The sequence below is a fragment of the Tachysurus fulvidraco genome, chromosome 22, assembly GCF_022655615.1.
Source record: "Tachysurus fulvidraco isolate hzauxx_2018 chromosome 22, HZAU_PFXX_2.0, whole genome shotgun sequence".
Lineage (NCBI taxonomy): Eukaryota > Metazoa > Chordata > Actinopteri > Siluriformes > Bagridae > Tachysurus > Tachysurus fulvidraco.
Window position 1 is genome coordinate 4,547,022 of NC_062539.1, and position 19,835 is coordinate 4,566,856.

The 19,835-nt window shown below is 42.8% G+C and overlaps 1 protein-coding gene across 1 annotated transcript; it reads left to right on the forward strand.

Annotated features, from left to right (window-relative positions):
- Nucleotides 1–1,554: 1,554 nt before the first annotated feature.
- LOC113645241 (midnolin-like) lies at nt 1,555–18,479 on the forward strand. The gene is made up of 7 exons (XM_027150744.2): nt 1,555–2,128; nt 3,805–3,892; nt 4,016–4,078; nt 12,302–12,694; nt 12,903–13,023; nt 13,293–13,598; nt 16,189–18,479. Exons 1-7 carry the CDS (start codon nt 1,902–1,904, stop codon nt 16,449–16,451), a joined length of 1,461 nt encoding a protein of 486 aa, XP_027006545.1. The 5' UTR covers nt 1,555–1,901; the 3' UTR covers nt 16,452–18,479.
- Nucleotides 18,480–19,835: the final 1,356 nt, after the last annotated feature.

Below are 19,835 nucleotides of genomic sequence, written 5' to 3' on the forward strand. Positions count from 1 at the left end.
AATTATGTACAAAGTGGTATACAAGTGAGTCACTTTACTGTAACCTGGTGATTGCTACACCCAGTTTGTATGACAGAAATGAGAAGAATGCTATTTCATAAAGCCAGAATGTCCTGACTGAAAGCTCCATGGGTCAGGCTGTTTTGATTAAACACACATACACACAAATTCCTGCCTGGCTGACTTGGCTCCATTAGCAAGATTTTCAAAGTCCGCCTACACTCTGTCTCTCTCTCTCTCTCTCTCTCTCACACACACACACACACACACACACACACACACACACAGAGCTGGATGGAAACTGAAATATGATCGAACTTGGCAGGACGAGGGTGAATAACAGCTTTACAAGACAATTAGTAACTACCAGACAATGTGTGCCACTTTGTCACAAGGAAGTTGAGTCAGCTACAAAGACACACCCTGTTTGGCATCACACAGACACCATCACCAAAATACATTAGCTAGGAGCTACAAGGTGAGTAAACAAGAGGTCTCCTGGGTTCAGGACACATGACTCATTGCTCTTGATTGTGCTAAAACTCAGTGTTACAGAAGAGGAACTGTGCTTTGTGACTGTACAGGCACAACAGTCCCACCATCCTGTCAACACCTGACTGCATAACCCAGCTGTAAACAGTGACCTTACAGCCACCTAGAAATCATCATTGTTTAGAAATTTCGGTGGTGAACTATAAGATTATAAACAAAAGACTTAGACATGGTGACATTTCCTTCCCACCAATTTCTTTCTTTTTCTGTAACCCTGCTCAACAGAGTCCTTAATTACTGAAGTACTGCACAGTATCTTTACTGACACCCTGTCAAACTGATTGTACATCAAATTCTACTTAGCCAATAAAATTCTTCCTGAATCGGACTCTTCAGAAAGGCTGAATACAGGGTATGTTTTCTTATACCTTGAGATTAAAGTTATCGATTTACACTTGATATAAAATTTATATAATCTTTAAAATCAGCCTTACTTTGCTGTGATGAACCATAAGTATATAAAATCTATGGATCTACCCATAATCATTTTCCCTCTTTCTGTGAACAATATGAATGTAAAGAGAGCACAGGATCTATATATATCTACCAAAGATAATATTTACCCCATTTTGAGTGAATATCTATATATAACATGGTGCTTTCAGATTAGTGCTTTCAGACCTTAGATTAACCTCAAAGATCTTAAGTTACTGTATAACAAAAAAAATAGATTTTAATCGGCTTTAACTAGATTTTGTAGTCAGGTGCAAACTGCATAAACATTCAGATTGCAGTATTAGCGTTTTCAGGTTGCTAGGTTACGGTCTCAGAGCTAAACTGTTATGAATGATCAGAGTGGGAAGTTGTAAGGACGTCGCTGATTGGCTGGAACGACACTCCTTGTGGGAGGGAGAAGGTGGGAAGGGGCGTGGCGTTCCCTACATTTGGGTGTTACGCAAACCCAGACGATTGGACAAATTGTGACTTGAAAAAGCAATAGGAACGCTGCGATTGGCCAGTGGGCGGGGTTTAAGGATCTGGTATTGGAACAAATCGAGCTCGCCACGCGCTTGCGGCGCGACATCGCGTCGAACAAGGGACGGGATAGAAAGAGCTTTAAACACAGACTGTTTATCTTAACGATCGTGTTGGTTACAGTTTAGCGCAGAATTGTTCTGGCTTGTATTCTGATTAAAAAAAAAAATCATATCTACTTTGACTTTTTAGTACATTTAAATAAAATTAGAATAGAATTAGAGATTTAAATAGAATTAAAGTTGAATCGCATCGTCCTGGCTGTGAAAAAATATACATAACCAAATAAAATCTTAGAAGATCACACATCAGAGGAATATTCACGTGGAGCCGCTGCTTTGATCTTTTTTCCGGGGGGGGGCTCGAGCTCTCGGATGGAGCAGCACGCAGAAGCGCGAGGCTGCACCGGTCACGGATCGCGATCCCGGTGTACAGAGCTCCTGCACAACGAGCACTGCATGCATTTGTCCATTCAATCGACGACTGGCACACGCTTCGAGCTCTCACTCCCTGCAGAGGAGACAGTGGACGGACTGAAGAGGAGGCTTTCACAAAAGCTCCGAGTGTCCAAAGACAGGCTCGCGCTCCTGCACAAAGACACGTGAGTCGTTACAGTACAACGTATCCGGTGTTAATTAGTCCGCGCGTGCTTGAAGTGAATTAAACATAGTGGAGTTTTTTTTGTATCTTTATATAACTGAGCCTATGAAAACTGCATGCTCAGCTGTGCCACGTCCACATGCTATAAACCACATGGTCAAAGAAAGCAGTACAACTTGATAACAGTGAATGCAATGCGTGCATGTGTGTGAAAGCATATGCATAGAGCTCACTAGTGCTTTTCTGGTGTGTTTCCTAATAAGCTGTTGATATTAAACTGTTGATCATTTGAGACTTGGTTAAAGTTTTCCATTCCTGGTTCAGAAATCAACAGACTATGACTCAATCCTGTTTATGTATCTAGTTATCCCTATTAAAACACATTGCATTTAGCAGACACCCTTATTCAGCGCGTTTTTATACAACTGAGGGTTAAGGGCCTTACTCAGGGGCCCAACAGTGGCAGCTTGGTGGATGTGGGAACTCACAACCTTCTGATAAGTCGTCCAACACCTTAACCACTATGCTACCACATCCCATCACATCACTAACTACTAACAAGAATTTACATATGAATGGGAGTTTGAGCAGTAAAAAAAAACAGACGAGATTTTACTTTGTTAAAATGTGCATTAAAAGGAGTCTTGATGGAACAGGTGCATGGACGCAGCTTACAGACAACGTAGACCGTCTCGAGAACGTCATGTTGTATATTGAAGAGAATCTTTAGTGTAGACTTAACACCTCCATTGTTTACAGAAGTCCAGCTGCACAGAAACGGGTGCAGGGCAAGTTCGTTCGGCGCTGCAGGTGTTTAGTCAACACTGGGTATTTTTGCTGTGTACAGGAACAGTCTGCAACTGTCTATGTCTAAGCAGCAAGCACACACCTGCTCATTTGACCTCATGGCTGTTACAAAAAACCCAATCGGGCTGGTCTGTGTCAAGAGTACAGATGACGTACGATGCTCTGACACAGACACTTCACAGGAGGGGTTATCATAAACGATCATGAACTATCATAAACGCAGGGTTGCTTTACCAGACAGAGAGGAAGAGGAGTGCAGGATTACAGCCAAGTGCTGTTAGAAGTGACATTGTTTTGTACAAAACCCAGACTTAAACTTTCGTAGCTTCTCCTGGAAAGCATCTGGATTCGCCGTGGTTTATGTCAGTGATCCAGATTGTAAGATTCTATTCAAGCATATTTTCCAGTTGAGAGATGGTTGGTCTCGACTCCCTCTTTTTTTTTAACTGTTCCAGGAACTGCTTAAACTTCACATCCTTTCTCTTTTTTTTCCCCTGTCATTAATGACTCATTCATAGTAGTTATTACTGATTAATTATCTCTGAGTTTCGGTGAGTTGTTAAATTTAATTGTGACAATAAAAAATTTAGTTCTTAGAAAGTTGAGCAATAGTGTTATAAAAACTGCTGATTGTTTATTTCACTTTCAGAATGAATACATGTCAAAACAAAAGTCTTTAGTATTATTTTCTTTCTTTTTCTACAACAGTAAGTGGACAATAACAACAATAATTTAATTTGGTAAATGAAGATAATGTTTATAGTATAAAATGAATCAACAGCTTCTGACCAATCAGAATTTAGCATTGATGGTATAACTAAATGCAAAACTTGTCTGTGATAAGTAACGGTTGTGAACCTTGTTGTACAGGCGGCTAAGCTCAGGTCGACTCCAGGATTTTGGTGTTACGGACGGGACTAAGTTGACCCTCGTGCCCTCGGTGGAGGCAGGATTGATGGTACGCCTTAACTGACACATCTGCCATTACCTTTTCTTAAGGGTTCGACTTGAGGTTATCAAGATTGTGTGAGTTGGTGACGTTTTTCTTTGTTTGATCTTTCTTTCTTTTCTCCCAATCCAGTCTCAGGTCTCCAAACCAGAGCAGTCCATCATGCAAGCGCTGGAGAGTCTGACAGAAACTCAGGTAAGAGATAGATAAGAGGTAGTTAAAACAAATACGCCAACGATGCTACAACACAGCATAGCTATCTATTATATTGGGCTGCGTATTGTTTTTTTGGGGTTTTTTTTTGTATCTTTGTGTAATTATCTAAAAATTTACAGCTTACACAAATGGCATGTAGTATTGTACTTTTCTGGAACACTGAAATAATGTTTGTTTCAGAAATTAAAATAAGAAGCTGCTAGCTGTGTGGCGTTAGCTTTTAGTATGTTTCATAAACGTAAATATCTAGCTAGCTAGCAGATACTATTATAAATTAAGATGTTAAATAAAACTAAGTTATGATGGTTGGTAGGTAGTAGATGACTTTGTTAAATTAAGTATTAAAGTAAATAAAGCTAGCTTTACACAGAGAGGTTGTCAGTGAAGTATAGTTAAACATAAATGGCTGAAATGCTAATTAATAAGAGGAGCCGGCTAGCATTTTACACAGAAGTGGTGAAAGATAAATGCTAAATTGTTAGCTAACCTGGTAGTATTAATGTATGTAAGTAAGTAAGGTAGTAATCAAGCTGCTTTTGCACTGAAAGGTGTGGATGCAGTAAGTAAACTTCACCTATAGAACTCGGAGAACTACTCAGGGTTCGTGTGTAAGGATGAAGTGTGATGAACCGCATCAGGCACCAGACTAAACTTGGCTTTTCTTGGAGAAAAGTATCTCACACGAACAGAGTATTTGTCATTTAGGTGTTTAGCACAGGATGAATTTCTTCTAGACACTATGACCGCGTACACAACTCAGGGCGACAGGATACGCTCAGTTCTGAGGAACACACACCCATAATACACCCTGTTAGCTGGCATTCCCCACCCTGCTGGCTTTTACTGAAACACACACGCATGTACACACATAGGCAGGAACACTTGCATATACTCGCAAGCACCCACGCACACATACACTTACATACATCTAGATACGTCACATACACACACACACACACACACCAGGGCTATGCATGCATTGCTTTTGTAGATTGTGCTTTTGATGAACACAGCTCTGTGTGTGTTAAAGTTAGTGCTGTATTTCCATGTAAGCAAATCACACAGGATGGGTGAGTCATGTTGCTGAAGATTTGGCAGTCTGCCCATTTAAATCACTGTGTGAAATTGTGTGTGTGTGTTTGTGTGTGTGTGTGCACCATGCAAGCCCAGACGAACTCCACCCTGTGTGTAGTATGTAGAAGTGTTAAATTTTTTTAGTTTTTTCCCTGTCTGAAGTGAGATCTGCTTCATCCTCTGTGTGTGTGTGTGTGTGTGTGTGTGTGTGTGTGTGTGTGTGTGTGTGTGTGTGTGTGTGTGTGTGTGTGTGTGTGTGTGTGTGTGTGTGTGTGGTCAAACAGTCAAGTTAGTAGAAGATTTACAAGAAATTGCATCACAATGCTTCTTAATAAACCTAGGCCACCGCTTCTTCCTTCACTTGCTTTTTACTCATCCCGCTCTTCTTGGTTTCTTAAAAATACACACACACACATTTTATTTATTCACCCACAGTGATATTCAGCATGATTTTACATCTCGTACGCTACCTGTCATTCACATAACTATAATTTTCCCACAGGAATCTTGACACTCAGTAAATCATCAGTCAGCGAGAACATGAATAAATATCGCCTGGTGAAAACCAGAGCCTGCTTTCAGACTTCAGTGGGAAAGGACGGCACATGCGAAAGACAATTTGCTTTCATAAGTATTTTTCATCTCGTTTCTCACCAATCAGCATCACCCGGGTGAACACTAAACAAATTTGTGCCGTCAATGAAAACAAAGCAGAGAAGCAGCTAATGATTAAGTCCCACTAATTATTAATGTTCACACTGGACTTTGGCCTCATTAGTCAACGTTCGCTAACATTGGCATTAGCAGAAGCACACATCCATGTAAACAATAAAAAAAAAATGAATAGAGATGGTGTTTGCAGTGAGAGAGAGAGAGTGTGTGTGTGTGTGTGTGTGTGTGTGTGTGTGTGTGTGTGTGTGTGTGTGTGTGTGTGTGTGTGTGTGTGTGTGTTAACAGATGTGGTTATGTGCACACAGCTGAGGCGTTGTCTCTGAGGAGATGCTCCACTGCAGCAGATATTTATAACCTGGAAATCCTACCTCAGACTGTGGAAGCTGTGTGCATGTTTGTGTTTGTGTGTGTGTGTGTGTGTGTGTGTGTGTGTGTGTCTGTGTGTGTGTGTCTGTGTGTGTGTGTCTGTGTGTGTGTGTCTGTGTGTGTGTGTCTGTGTGTGTGTGTCTGTGTGTGTGTGTGTCTGTGTGTGTGTGTGTGTGTGTGTGTGTGTGTGTGTGTGTGTGTGTGTCTGTGTCTGTGTGTGTGTGTGTCCGTGTGTGTGTGTCCGTGTGTGTGTGTCCGTGTGTGTGTGTCCGTGTGTGTGTGTCCGTGTGTGTGTGTCCGTGTGTGTGTGTCCGTGTGTGTGTGTCCGTGTGTGTGTGTCCGTGTGTGTGTGTCCGTGTGTGTGTGTCCGTGTGTGTGTGTCCGTGTGTGTGTGTCTGTGTGTGTGTGTGTTTGTAAGGACATTTGTGCAAACGTGTATTTCAAACCACTTGTGCAAACCTGGGTCTATGAGAAAAGGTTCCTTCCTGTTTTTGCTTTTTATAGTGTGTATGTGTGTGTGATGTGTGAGCGTGTGCGGGGGTGGGGAGTTCAGGAAGCACGCCTTTTTTTGTCAGTGTTTGCTGTTGTTACCTTGTGACTGCTTTTTCCATTGAGAGAGACGAGCGGCTCAGAGCGTTTCGCACTGACATCGTGATCCTCCTTACTGACACAGAGAGAGAGATAGAGAGAGAGAGAGAGAGAGATGGGGGGTGTTGGTGTATATATATTTTTAAATCTGAATTGATCCTGAGTCACGCTTGAGACCACCTGAGTCACGCTTGCCATAAAGGCCGAGTCGCAGGTCACAGTAGCGACAGTACTGAAAATTGTGTGACTGAAAAGTGTCCTGCTTTTGTATCTACACTTGTGTTATACCACATCACGTATGACTCTGATTGGTCAGAAGTAATGCTCTTCGGTAATTTTCTAGAACAGCAGTTCCATCTGGTGAGCTTTTTTTTTTTTTTTTGGAAGGAGTCTCCGTTGTCAGTGTTCTGTACCAGATATTTAGTAATAAAGCTGTTCTTTCTTTCTTTATTTATTTAATTTATTTTTCATTTTTTTAACTGAATGCCTTATGGAAGCCTTTATGGCAGAGTATTTCCTGGCTTCTGGATTACAAACCAAAAAGCTGTTGCTGATTCTTTTCTCCTAACCGTACGACACGTGGGCTTTTATTTACTTACATGTTACGTACATAGGACAAATTTCTAGCTTCTTTTGACAAAAGAAAGAAAGAGCATAATTTGTAAATAGCAGTCCGTCCATCTGTCTCTATCTTTCTCTCTCTATCTCTCAAACACCCCCCCCCCCATGCCTTCCTCCTTTGCCTATGCTACTAATTCAGCCAGAGAATCTCATTGATTCACAAAAGGCGAGCAGCTAAAACGAGCACAGTAGGGAGTGTGGAGTGTGTGGAGTGTCTAAAAAGATTTCCGGAAATATCGAACCAACGCTCTCCTGATGAAATAAAGAGACGCTCTGGATAATCTGCAGCCCTCAGCTCTTAGCCAGAACTGCATGTCTTACAGGGATGGATGGTGATTGAGCCTGATATTGGATTTTTTTTTTTTTTTTTTTTGCCCCTTCGTCAGTAATACTGACAGCCCCCCAAACACACACACACACACACACACACACACACACACACACACACACAGAGTCCTTTTCACCTCGGTCTGTTCCCTGTGTCAGAATAGTGCTATTGTGAAAGCTTGGAGAGGTGCAAATTGGGAAAGGCGTGATTTGTATTCAGGCGACTTTTCCTTTCAGTCCATACGCAGGCATGCTCCATTCTGCTTCGATTTAGTGCGTGCGTGCGTGTGTGTGTGTGTGTGTGTGTGTGTGTGTGTGTGTGTGTGTGTAAAGGCTTTACTCTTATTGATCACCATATGGAGGACCAGACGTAACAGAGATGCTTTTCCAAGCTGATAAGATGGACACGCTGCTTCCGAGGTGAACTAAAGAGAGGGCAAAGATAATTTGATCATTGTAGCAGCACACACACACACACACACACACACACACACACACACACACACACACACACACACATCACACCTTAGGACAAGCTGAATAGATTTTTGCTGATTACATCCTCTCCCTGATGGTTTTTGTGGATGATCTGATGAGTTTTTTGGTGCTCCAGGCCGTATAGATATCACTATGAGCTTCAAGATCCAATAAGTCCAATAAAGATCTCGTGCCTCCATGAATTTTGGGGTTTAAATACTGCTTGTTGTTGTTGTTTTTTAACATTAACTGTTATAGCTAGCTAGTTTTTTGTTAGAACTCTTCAAAAGTGTTGTGGTTGTTCTGTACACACACGTCAGGTAGCGTTTGCTTGCTTTTACATGTTGCAGTTGGTGAACAGTATCACTGTTGGGTTTGTTGGTCTGACTAACATCACTATTGACTTTCCCACTACTCTGTGAGTCTGAACAACATTTCTGTGGGTTTTTCTCTCTGAGAGTCATTTGTTCTAAGTGGTCTTTCGGTCCGAACATCAATATTGTTAAATCCGTTGCCCTAAACTACAAAGATGTCGGTCTTTTTGGTCTTAACAGCAACAGTATTGGATTTTGTTCATCTGAACAGCATTGATGTTGGCCAGAAGAGAATTTGTGTTGGGTTTGTAAATAGCGTTGGTGTTGGGTGGCCACTACTGCTCTTTCCTCATCGTGGTCTTCTTCAGAATTTGAAAGGCGTGACATCTGGTCTCTCAGGCACCACCCTGTTTATTGCCTATCGTTACATCTACTACACAACTCCGGCAATGAGTAGACTGTATCTTGTTCCTCTATTCCTCTCATTCTTTCTCTCTCTTTCGCTCTCACGGGGTAATCTGCAGCCCTGGTCTGCTATAATTGGAAATCATTGGCTCTTAATAGCACTGTGCAGGGAGGGAGAATCGAGGGCCATCTGTGTGGCCTCAGGATCAATGGAGAAACGACCGGGTGGAGGGTCTGACCTTTCCCACCCTGGGTGGAGCTTAATAATGCAAACTATTTACTTGCGAAATTGAAAGGAGTTTCTTCTTCTTCTTCTTTTTCTTCGTCGTCGTATTCGCCTTCTTTTAAATGTAACAGATATAGCATCAGAGTCTTAGTACACAATTTGTATTGTTGAAAGGTTCCGAGTGTATAAAAGCTTAATAACGAACTGGTGTTGTGGTCGATTCTGCACCATATATGGTCTAAAATAAAGTATAAGTTCCATGTGTGTGATTTCATTCCTAGCTGTAAACGAATGGGGGTGTATAATGAGGTTGGTGTTGGGGTTAGACTTCCATAAATAGTAAGGCTACCGTTTGTGTCGTGATCGCTTTCAGCTTTCATTCGCCACTCGCCTTTGTGCTTGAAGTGGTCGGCATCGTGACTGGGCTTTTCCAAACAGAGACCGAGAGCGTGAGTGAGATATAGAGGGTGGGGGGTGAGAGAGCTTTGAGAAATCTCTCTATCCTCAAGCCTCCGAGCCGGGTAAAGACGAACCCGTCCATGAGCTCATGGTTTAAATGCTCACGAGACGTCTGATTAATAATTCCATGTGTAGAAAGCCGGCTCACGTCCGGGCAGCTGAGAGAGATTTCTGCACCGCTCAGGTCAAGCCGCATTCACGAGGCTAATCAAACACTCTGCTTTGTCTGCAAGACTCTCCTCTCGTCTCATAACAGGACGAGGAGTCACGATCCGCAGAGGGATGTTTGATTCTTGATTAGAGCTCATGTATAATTCTGTTATTCAAGGCTCCTTGAGATAAAACAACAGGAAGAGGACTAACATTAAGAGGCTTTTGAAACATCCTTATCCAACCCTAATTCCAGCTTACTCTTCACCAAGTGCTGCTCATGCTGAGGTGACCTTCTTTTTTACTAACTTCCCTCTGCATGGGTGCGGATCGAGGATCTTTTATCTATTTTTTTTTTTTTTTTTTTTTTCACTTGATTACAGGGAAGTGATCAGAGGCAGATCAGAAGCGGAGCGTTACTTTGAGATTCGGTGTTCGTATCATGATGTTTGATGGTCGCAGCCCTTTATTTCCTGCGCCTCTCTTATCTCGCATCAAACAAAGAGACTCTGCTCCATCTGCCGAGTCGAAAAACAGTCAGCGCTCCATGCTCCATCTCATCTCTGTGGTATTTTTTTTTCTCGACGTCTTCCCCCCACCCGTCCCCTCCCCCTTTCTTTAAAAAGCTCCCGGTGAGGGAGGGATGCCATGGCTGCGAACGATTTCTTTGAGCTTCAGGCTTTCTTAAAGTTACAGACTCCCTTCCCCTCCCCCATCGCTTTTTCTCCTCGCTGCTTCCCTTCCCTCGCACGCATATGCATACGCCCACATACAGTATTTTCCTTCACCTCCATCTGCTTCTATCATGTTGTGTGATCTGAATACTGACGTACCGCCTTAAAGAAGCCCGCTCAACCCAGATTCCCCAGCTTGCAGAGCTGACACCGATACGACTACACACACTTCTCACACTTTCCTGAAAGCCAAATGATAAAGCCTGACAACGTCGTTCTAAGATCTACCGTTCATACGCTTCCTTACGGCACAGTAACCGAGTGGCCTGGCAACATGAGATATTCTTTATTGCAGTTGCTTGCTGTAGCTGGATAGCATTCAGGTTCGTAAGATTGCCCTGTAGCGCTGAAGATAAAACGCAGCGACGGCTGTGAAGGTTTATAGTCCGCCATGTGAAAAGGTCACTCTGGATTTCTCTGTCTCTTCTGCTGTCACGCTCCACCCACAACCGTGATTGACGCTTAGCAAAGAGACTAGAGCCATCAATCAAACCAGAAGGCCACCTGCCCACACACCCGGCTCAAATACTAGACCCAAACGCATACTCCGCACACCTACACACGGGTAACCTTTACTCTCGGGGTTCCCGACAAAAATATACCCAGGTTTGTCAGAAGCTTGAACTTTTATGTGCTTTGTATTTCAGCATTTCATGTCTTTTTTTTTTTCTTCTTCTTTGTTTTTTTCTTGCCTACGTTTACGTCTTTGAGGAAATGAAACGCTTGACGTGAGCCGGACATGGCACAAATCTCACAGAATCATTTCATATTTTCAAATGTTTACCTTTTCCTCACGTTTAAAAAGACGCAGCAGTAACGCAGCAGGTATCACATGTATATTTACATAATTCCTTCATTCTATAGAGAACTGTGAGCGATTTAGTGTTAGCCCAACATGCTCTCATATCCCCGTTTTCTCAGCCCTGAAAGTACACGCTTCTTCTCTGCGCTCTCAAAACCATAGCCCTCAAACCTTTGAACATTGTTCTAGCTGAAGTGGCCTTTTTTTTCTTCGTGCAGTCTGCTTTATTAGGCGTGCATATGCTCTTTGTCTCTTTCTCAGTGCATTTAGCGTGCTGTGGTCAGGCGTCAGCGAGAAGTAGACCTTTTATTTATGAGCGCTCGCTGGCGCTGACATCACCGCAGTGGCTCGTGAGTCATTCACATCGGCGCTTCGGCGGGTTTCCCTCACCCTGCCCTCCACGCCTGGAGGCCTCCTTGACCTGATTAAAGTAGGAGGGATGGACACAGGGTGCTCTATTGAGGATGGGGTTTCATCCAGACAAGGCCTGGTAGTTATTAGACAAGAATGCAGAGGAGGAGATTGAGCAGATGTGGAGCATCTGTGTAATACTGACGCGATAATCGCAGTCTGGCTAAAAACCTAAATTGTGTAATGTTTTCTTTGTAACTTGCTGTGGAACATCTCTACACCTTTATACTCAATAATAATGCTAAGATCTATAAATATACATTAATGTGCAAACTGGAAACAGCACCAGGTTCTTCTGCCATTCCAAAATAACCTCATTTCACTGAAGCTAGCTAAATTACTGGGGCATTTCTTCCACATAAATGATACCGACATGTCCGTATCCGAGCATTTCATTTTGGAACATGTTCTAATATTGTTGCCTTAACAACCATGATTTATTTGTCCTTACCGTTATCTCAGTCTGTTTTTTTTTTTTTTTTTTGGTGGGGAAGTGAGCGCTCTGGTTTCCTAACACATTTCGCAACAGAAGAGAAGTGGCGCTAATGTTCCTCTCTGCTCTCTTCCTGTTCCTAGGTTGGTGACTTCCTATCAGGCCGCTCTCCGCTGACGCTTGCCCTTCGTGTTGGGGATCACATGATGTTCGTGCAGCTGCAACTGGCCGCACAAAACTCAGGGGTCCAGCAGTGCAACACTAGGGGTCCTTCGAACACACCCAGGAACCCTGCGATGCCCAGTGGGGGAAGCAGTCAGCAGCCACATACACCACCTACTCCAGCCCCTGCCCAGAACAACCCGAGGGCATCAGCTGGACACCACGCTCACCATGCTCACCACGCCCACCACACCCAACATTCATACCTGTCACCCCCGTCCAGTCCGACACTTTCCCCAGGCTCTGTCCATTATCCTCACCTGCCCACGGGTGCCTGTAGTCCTGCCCCCAGAGCAGCCACACCTTTCCAACAGGTAACGTCAAAAATCTTATTGAGATTTGTATCATCTCTGAATTTATTATTTTGCTTATTAAACATTATAACAATATGTTTTACAAGTTAGTTTTTTGCCACTGAGGCATTTTCTCACATTAACACTCAGCCTTTTTGCACTTTTGACAGTTTGAAGAAGTTGCAGTGTAACACGTGTGTGTGTGTGGGTGTGTGTGTGTCTTTTTTAGGGCGAGTGTGGGTCTTCAAGTGGAAGTGGAAGCACCAGCTCATGGCCAAGTCGTAAAGCAGGTGCGGTGATCGAGAGCTTTGTGAACCACGCTCCTGGGGTTTTCTCTGGAACCTTCTCAGGTATTACGCTCCCTCATGTAGTCGACTCCTTCTTTGGAAATCTTTCGACTTAAAATAAGACATAAAATGTTTGTATTACTAAAATGCAGCGGTATTAAAAATAATTTGTTGAGCACTGTCAGAATCATAACTTTCTGTCACCTGACTTTTTTTATACCACTGGAAATACTTCAAATACACATAAAAATATGTTTATAAGTTCACACCCCTGCAAACTCGACTGCGTGTGTTTTTGTCGTATACTTAGATAAATCTCTCCCTCTCTTCAGGCACCCTTCACCCGAACTGTCAGGACAGCACCGGGCGCCCTCGCCGTGACATTAGCACCATCTTGCAGATCCTCAATGATCTACTGAGTGCCACGCGCCACTACCCAGGCACACCTCCCACCTTGGCCCAGCTCCGCTGCCATACTCAGACACCTGTGTCTCCCCCAGCAACGCCGCCTGCTTCACCGTGCCCGCCTCCCTCACCCACTGTCATGGAGCTTCCGTTAGCACCTGTGTCACCATTATCATCCTCACCTACCTCAGACAGACCGGCACTGAGCCAAGGCCGCATCGGCAAACCGCTTGGTAAGTACAAGACACACCGACACTCCTTATGCAGAAATAGGCTTTCATGTCTGTCAGTCACTGTGAAGGAAGCGTGGCCACTGCATCTTTCCTTACCATGAGAGTAGGCATGGCTAGAACACTCATTAGTCTCCCTGAAAGAGGTGTGGCCTCTTCATCTGTCAGCGTCACGAAAGTAGCCGTGGATTTAATTCCCCTTAGTCCTTCGGAAGGTGGCGTGGCCTCTTCAGCTGTTAGTCCAAGGCCAGGACGCTATCACTAAAGATCGAGCGCGATATTGAGGAAATGCCAAAAAATGATTCAGTAATTCCATATTACATCATCGACTACTTTTTACATCCCACACAACCCTGGCTTGTTGGCCGTAGTGTCTAATGAAAGGAACACAAACACTTCTGGTGTACACATTACACACATGTTTGTGTGTGTTTGTGTTTTAAATGGTTTCCCTCCAGGTTTCCTCCTGGTTCCACTTTTCTGCTTCAAATCTCTAAGCTCATCTGTAAAGCTCTAACAACCTCCCGACCAGTCTGCTTTTGCCTTTATATGGAGCTCAAACGCGCACACACACCTACACACACACACACACACACACACACACACACACACACGCACACACAGATGCACGTACACACATTCGTTGCTGACAGGCTGTGCATTGTGTGGGCGTCGACAGCAGAGCGGAGAGCACCATAAAGCTTCATTCCTGAAGTGTTTGGGTTGCGTTCGAGCAGCTCTGTGGTCAACGATGCATTTAGCCTTCATGACCGACTTTTGACTCAGAGATTCTCTCACTCACACAAACACACACACACATACATGCACATTAAAGGGTAGACGGAGGACTGACTCGAGTTAGAAGGCTTACTTCTAAGTTTGCATTCCTCTCATTTAGTGCACCGCTTTATCATTCAGACGTTTGGCCCCATACCCCCCTTTACCCCCTCCCTCCCCTAACACACACGCACATACTATATATATATATATATGTGTGTGTGTGTGTGTATACAGAGTGCAACTGTACTGCCTGGTCAACATTAATCGGGTTCCAATAACACACACACACACACACACACACACACACACACACACACACACACACAAATTTGACATCGGATGTGTTTCTAAGAACGATCCGAAGTGAATTAGTCTTCACATCACATCTGTTGGGGCTCTAAGGGGCTGAGGGAACCTGGGCATCTGGGTCAGAGGTCATACGGGTGTATTTGTGTACACTCACGTGAGTGTGTGTGTTCAGTGGAAACATGCTGATGAGGTTTAAATGATGCATGAGCAGAGCCAAGCCGCAGGGCTGTGGAAAGAATAGACCTCTTCCTCCTCCTGTGACCCGAGACTTCAGCACTCGCTTCCATGCCACTCTTGTGCCAGTGCACGCTTCTTTTCCCAGCATGCTCAGCGCTCACGTGTGGCTTTCACTGCTTAGATTAGCCATGCTAACGGAAGACAAGTGCTACAGCATGCATTATGAATTTGTTTTCTCTCGGCTTGGAGGCACAACAAATACCTTATTGTGTGTTAGCATGAAAAAGAATGTTAAAAAAAACAAACAAGCAGAAGTGAGCAGAATTATTGACACTCCCATAATTCTTTCATGACGGAGGCACCGCTGATGGACAACAGTCTTGTTTCTGTTGCTAGGTTGTGGTTAATAATGAAAGCAAAGCTGTTTCTCAAATCGAAACTAACGGCAGCCTGATGGCAAAACGAGACGCAAAGTTCGTGTTAGACTGTTTGCAACTCGCAACATTTATTGCGTAATATTTCCTCTGTGATTTCCCTCTACATCTATGCTTGACTCCATGGGCACAGTTGGAGGTCATTTCATATAAAAATGGACCGGTTTTATATGTTGTGTGTAATAGTGAAGGAATATTTCAGTCAGATGGGAACTGAAGCGGATTCTTCTCTCTGAAATATTCGTCGATTCTGTCGACTTTTCTTTTGTGAACACTTGTCTCGTCAGCGCGGTTATGGTAGCCTAGTTGTTAAGGTGATGGATGACCGATTGATTGGAAGTAGTTTGACTCCCAGCTCCACCTGAGTACGGCCCTTAACCCTCGATTGCTCAGGTGTATAAAAAGAGTTAAATGTAAGTCACTCTTGATAAGGATGTCTGTAAATGCTGTAAATGTAAAACTGGGTCAGTTCTAAATTCGTAAAACGACGCCTTTTACACACGCAGTAGACGGAGAGACGATTCTGAACACTGTTATTCATTTACATTTACAGCATTTAGCAGACACTCTTATCCAGATTTCAGTTTATACACCTGAGCAATTGAGGGTTAAGGGGCCTTGCTCAGGCGCCCTACAGTGGCAACTTGGTGGACCTGAGATTCGAACCAATGACCTTCCGATCAGTAGTCGAACATCTTAACCACTAAGCTACCACATCCTTTACATGTACTTAGTTATTCTCAGAAAGTGAGCATAAACAATGTACAGGGAAATAATGAGGGCCACAAAGTCACTTCCTAATGCAGTTGCTCTTGTTTGATGCTTCACAAGGGCACGTGAATGTGTGCGGAGATTAATCACGGATTATGTTTTTTTTTTCCTCTGTTCTACAGGAGAGCCATCCAGGCAGACGGAGAATAGGGTGATGCGCTGTAAGGTGGAGCGTTTGCAGTTATTGCTGCAGCAGAGGAGGCTTCGCAGGCGGGCGAGGAGAGAGCCCCGGGCCCCGTATCACTGGCTGAGCGAGCGCAAATCCACCCGGAGCCACAGTAACAGCAGCCTGAGCAGCGACGGCTCCATCGACATGGACTACGACGAGGCGCTGTGGAAGAACGACGTCCAGGCCGACATCGGCTCCGAGTTCGTCGTGGCCTGAACGGACAAAAAAAGAAAGAAAGAAAGAAGGAAAGAAAGAGGAGAGGATGAGAAGAAACCGAAAGAGAAAGGGTTTACACTCGTAACGACGTGTGATGCTGGAATCTTTAGCGACCGTTCCATTTGAAACACACAATTGCTTTCGGAAGAGAACTCACCTTCCACAGCATGAAGCGAACCGAGCGAGCGTCTCTCTGTACTCTGGATACACACCATGTTCCAGACTCACTGGTTCAAACCGGACATTCTGACATTTGCTCACTTGACCATCTGAACACGGTGGTGGTTTGAGTTGTCATTACGAAATGCGTCATGTAGCATTATGAAGCAAGAAATTCAGGTGTTTCTCTCTGGTTTATTACATTTTGCACACTTCTTGACCTGTGAGCATTAAGGTTTCCTTTTTTTTTTTCTTTCAAAGAAGAAACTCAAGCGAACTCAAATGGAAAAGTCAGCTTCAGAAAGCATTTATTACAGCCCCATTTCTCTGCTTGTTCACACGTTTATCTGTAACTCTATCTACTGGTTCAAGTATTAAGGTCATATCACAGTGCCTCTGTTTACCATTTTATTGTACCGAAGAATCAAATGTGGATTCTTTTTTTTTTTTTTTTTTTTTTTTAAATTTCTTTTTGCTGCTACGAAGGATGACGTGTGAAAGCGAGGAGTCGCGTCTCGATCGTCCGTCTCGTTCTACACAGGACCCGATTTTGCAGAAACGTACAATTTCACATGCTTCTCGAACGTACAAGGACCCGTTCGGTGGAGTCGTTCACGGTTTGGCTCTGTAGCACCATTTTACAAGAGACGATGACTTGTGTAGTGTTTTAGGTTTATGTCACTTGCTGTTCGTTCCACATACGCCCATGGAGAAGACGAGTTCTTGACATCTTCTACACTATGGACCATCGCTGTCTCAACATTTATAGGATTGAGAGAAAACTGGAAATGTGATATATGGGTGGACCTTGTGTACAGTGGCCTTACATATCTTTTAAAAAATATATAAAAAAAAAAGTGCAGGCACTGGAAACTCTGGATCCTTGACATGTATCGTGATTTTTTTTTAATTTTTTTTTTTAATTATTATTATTTTATTTTATTGTAATAAATAAGGACACACCATTAGAGCATTAGTGAATGGCTCCTGTGCCTCAACAATGTGCCTGAGACAAACGGAACAAAGACAAACGTTTCTTTCCTCGTTTGATAAGTCGCTCAGAAACAGAGCTGAAAAAGAAAACTTGCTCTGTTTTTTTTTTTCTTTTCTTTTTGTTTTTCTTTCATTCATGATGTAACGTCTGTCCCGTGTATCTTCTGTGAATCTTTTGTCTCGTGTACATCCTGTCTTTCCTTCTTGAAACAGGAATCTCTCCGTAAATATATAGATATATAAATATATATTCAAACGTATGGAAAAAGAGGAACAGGTCCAAATATACAAATATTACCCTGTAAACATACTCATAAAATGTCACAACGTGTACTGTACGTCTTCTGTTTCAGCACCAAGTTCCCAAAATATTGTTACCTGGATGCATGGGATATGATATAATTTATTTAAGGTTTGAAATGAATATACGAGTAGTTCATAAGGAAATATACGCATTTGGTTGGGATGTTGTTTTCAAAGTTGACGACAGTGGGGTTTTTTTTTTTTTTTTTTGTCAACGCTGCGTTTTTCGTTGCCTGTACCGTCTTGTGATCTCACAGGTGAGGAGCCTCTGCTTGTGTAGCACATTTTTATAACTGTTTTAATTTATAAAGCCGATCTCGCAACTGTGAAGAAACGTTATCTGATGTTTTTCTCGTCACTTCTTTTTTTTCCTTTTGTCGTCGTTTTTCTCTTTATTTCCATTTTTTTGTGTGTGTGTGTGTGTTTTGTCAAAAAAAATTAAACCTGGTATTGTAAAAGAAGGGAAACAACTAAAACAACCGATTTTCTTTGTTCCTAAGCAATACATTTCATTGTGGCTTGCTGTAGACATTTTTTTTTCTCTTTAGGTAATAAATTTTCATTTTAATTCCATAATGTTGGTGTCTCTTGTTCTTGTTCCTTGACTTGACTAAATTTCTGATGAGGATTAAAAGAAGAAGAAGAAGAAAAACGCTTCAGTCGTGCAAGACTGTGGTGATGAAATCAACTGCTTTTTATTTCGGTTGTAATTGTTTCATTAAAAAAAATAATCCGCTCAGACGTACACACAGCTGTGGATTTCAGCCGTTGCTATTACACACACACACACACACACACACAGGTGTGTTTGTCAGTTGCTGGTTAATCTCTCAGTGTGGTTGTTCGTGGCTTGGTGTCACCACGTAGCATAAATGCTAAATGTTAAAAGAGGAATGAAATCAAAGAAAGTAAAAGCTTCACATATTTACCAAGAGAATGACTTCAAACTCGCAGCGTGAGCACTAATACAAAAAACACTAAGACACACAATCAGTAAGCCCATGTGACTGCCTGGGGCCAACCGTTGTTTTGTGTCTAGGTTTTTATTTATAGTTTGCCTGACAGACAAGTAGTTTCCACATCCACGAAAAAAAAATCCTACGTCTCTTTGACTTTTATCATGTATGTGCTCTATGTTAATATTTACTACACTTCATCGTACTACATGTTCACACCTGCTGCACTACACATCAGCTAGCGGGTTTTTTTTTACAATACGGTGACTGATCATCTTTTCAGGGAAATATAAAAACTGAGCAACATAAAGTACGGCACAAAGCTGCCATATAAAATGTTCCATATGAAGACAAAACACAATAAAAAATTCGCCCAGTAACTTACTGACTTTCTCCAGTGTGATACATCAGGTCACGTCCTTTAGTCTGTATTAATGTATTTAACTAGCTAGCTAGCGTCCCATGCTTTTAGCCTAATCAGGTTTCCAGCCAACCAAAAACATAGGACTGGCCAGCAAATCAGAGCTTTTACTAACCAGGTGGTTAAGCTAATATTTTTCATTTGTCTGATCCTGCCTAAACATTACAGCCAATCTAATCCATAAAAATATTATTACTGGTCAATCCAGGTGTCCATCTAAATGTACATATTTTATTTCATTTACTGTCTTGTATACAAACACGTTAAAGGAGCTCCAGGGTTCGTGCAGTACAGGATCTACAATTTTTCATATTTTATGACACTATTTTCAGTTATTATTTAGTTAGTGAAGTTGAAAGTGTAATATAATATTTGTCTTTAATCAAATCTGCTCTTAGTTGTTGCGGTTAGTGGTTAGCACGTTCGCCTCACACCTCCCGGGTTGGGGGTTCGATTCCCACCTCCGCCTTGTGTGTGTGGAGTTTGCATGTTCTCCCTGTGCCTCGGGGGTTTCCTCCGGGTACTCCGGTTTCCTCCCCCGGTCCAAAGATA

Excerpts from the sequence above, each read along its gene's own strand:
- LOC113645241 (XM_027150744.2), top strand. The coding sequence starts at position 1,902 with ATGGAGCAGCACGCAGAAGCGCGAGGCTGCACCGGTCACGGATCGCGA. Across the intron at positions 2,129-3,804 it reads GCGCTCCTGCACAAAGACAC|GCGGCTAAGCTCAGGTCGAC; the intron begins GTGAGTCGTTAC and ends CTTGTTGTACAG. Across the intron at positions 13,024-13,292 it reads TTTCTCTGGAACCTTCTCAG|GCACCCTTCACCCGAACTGT; the intron begins GTATTACGCTCC and ends CCCTCTCTTCAG.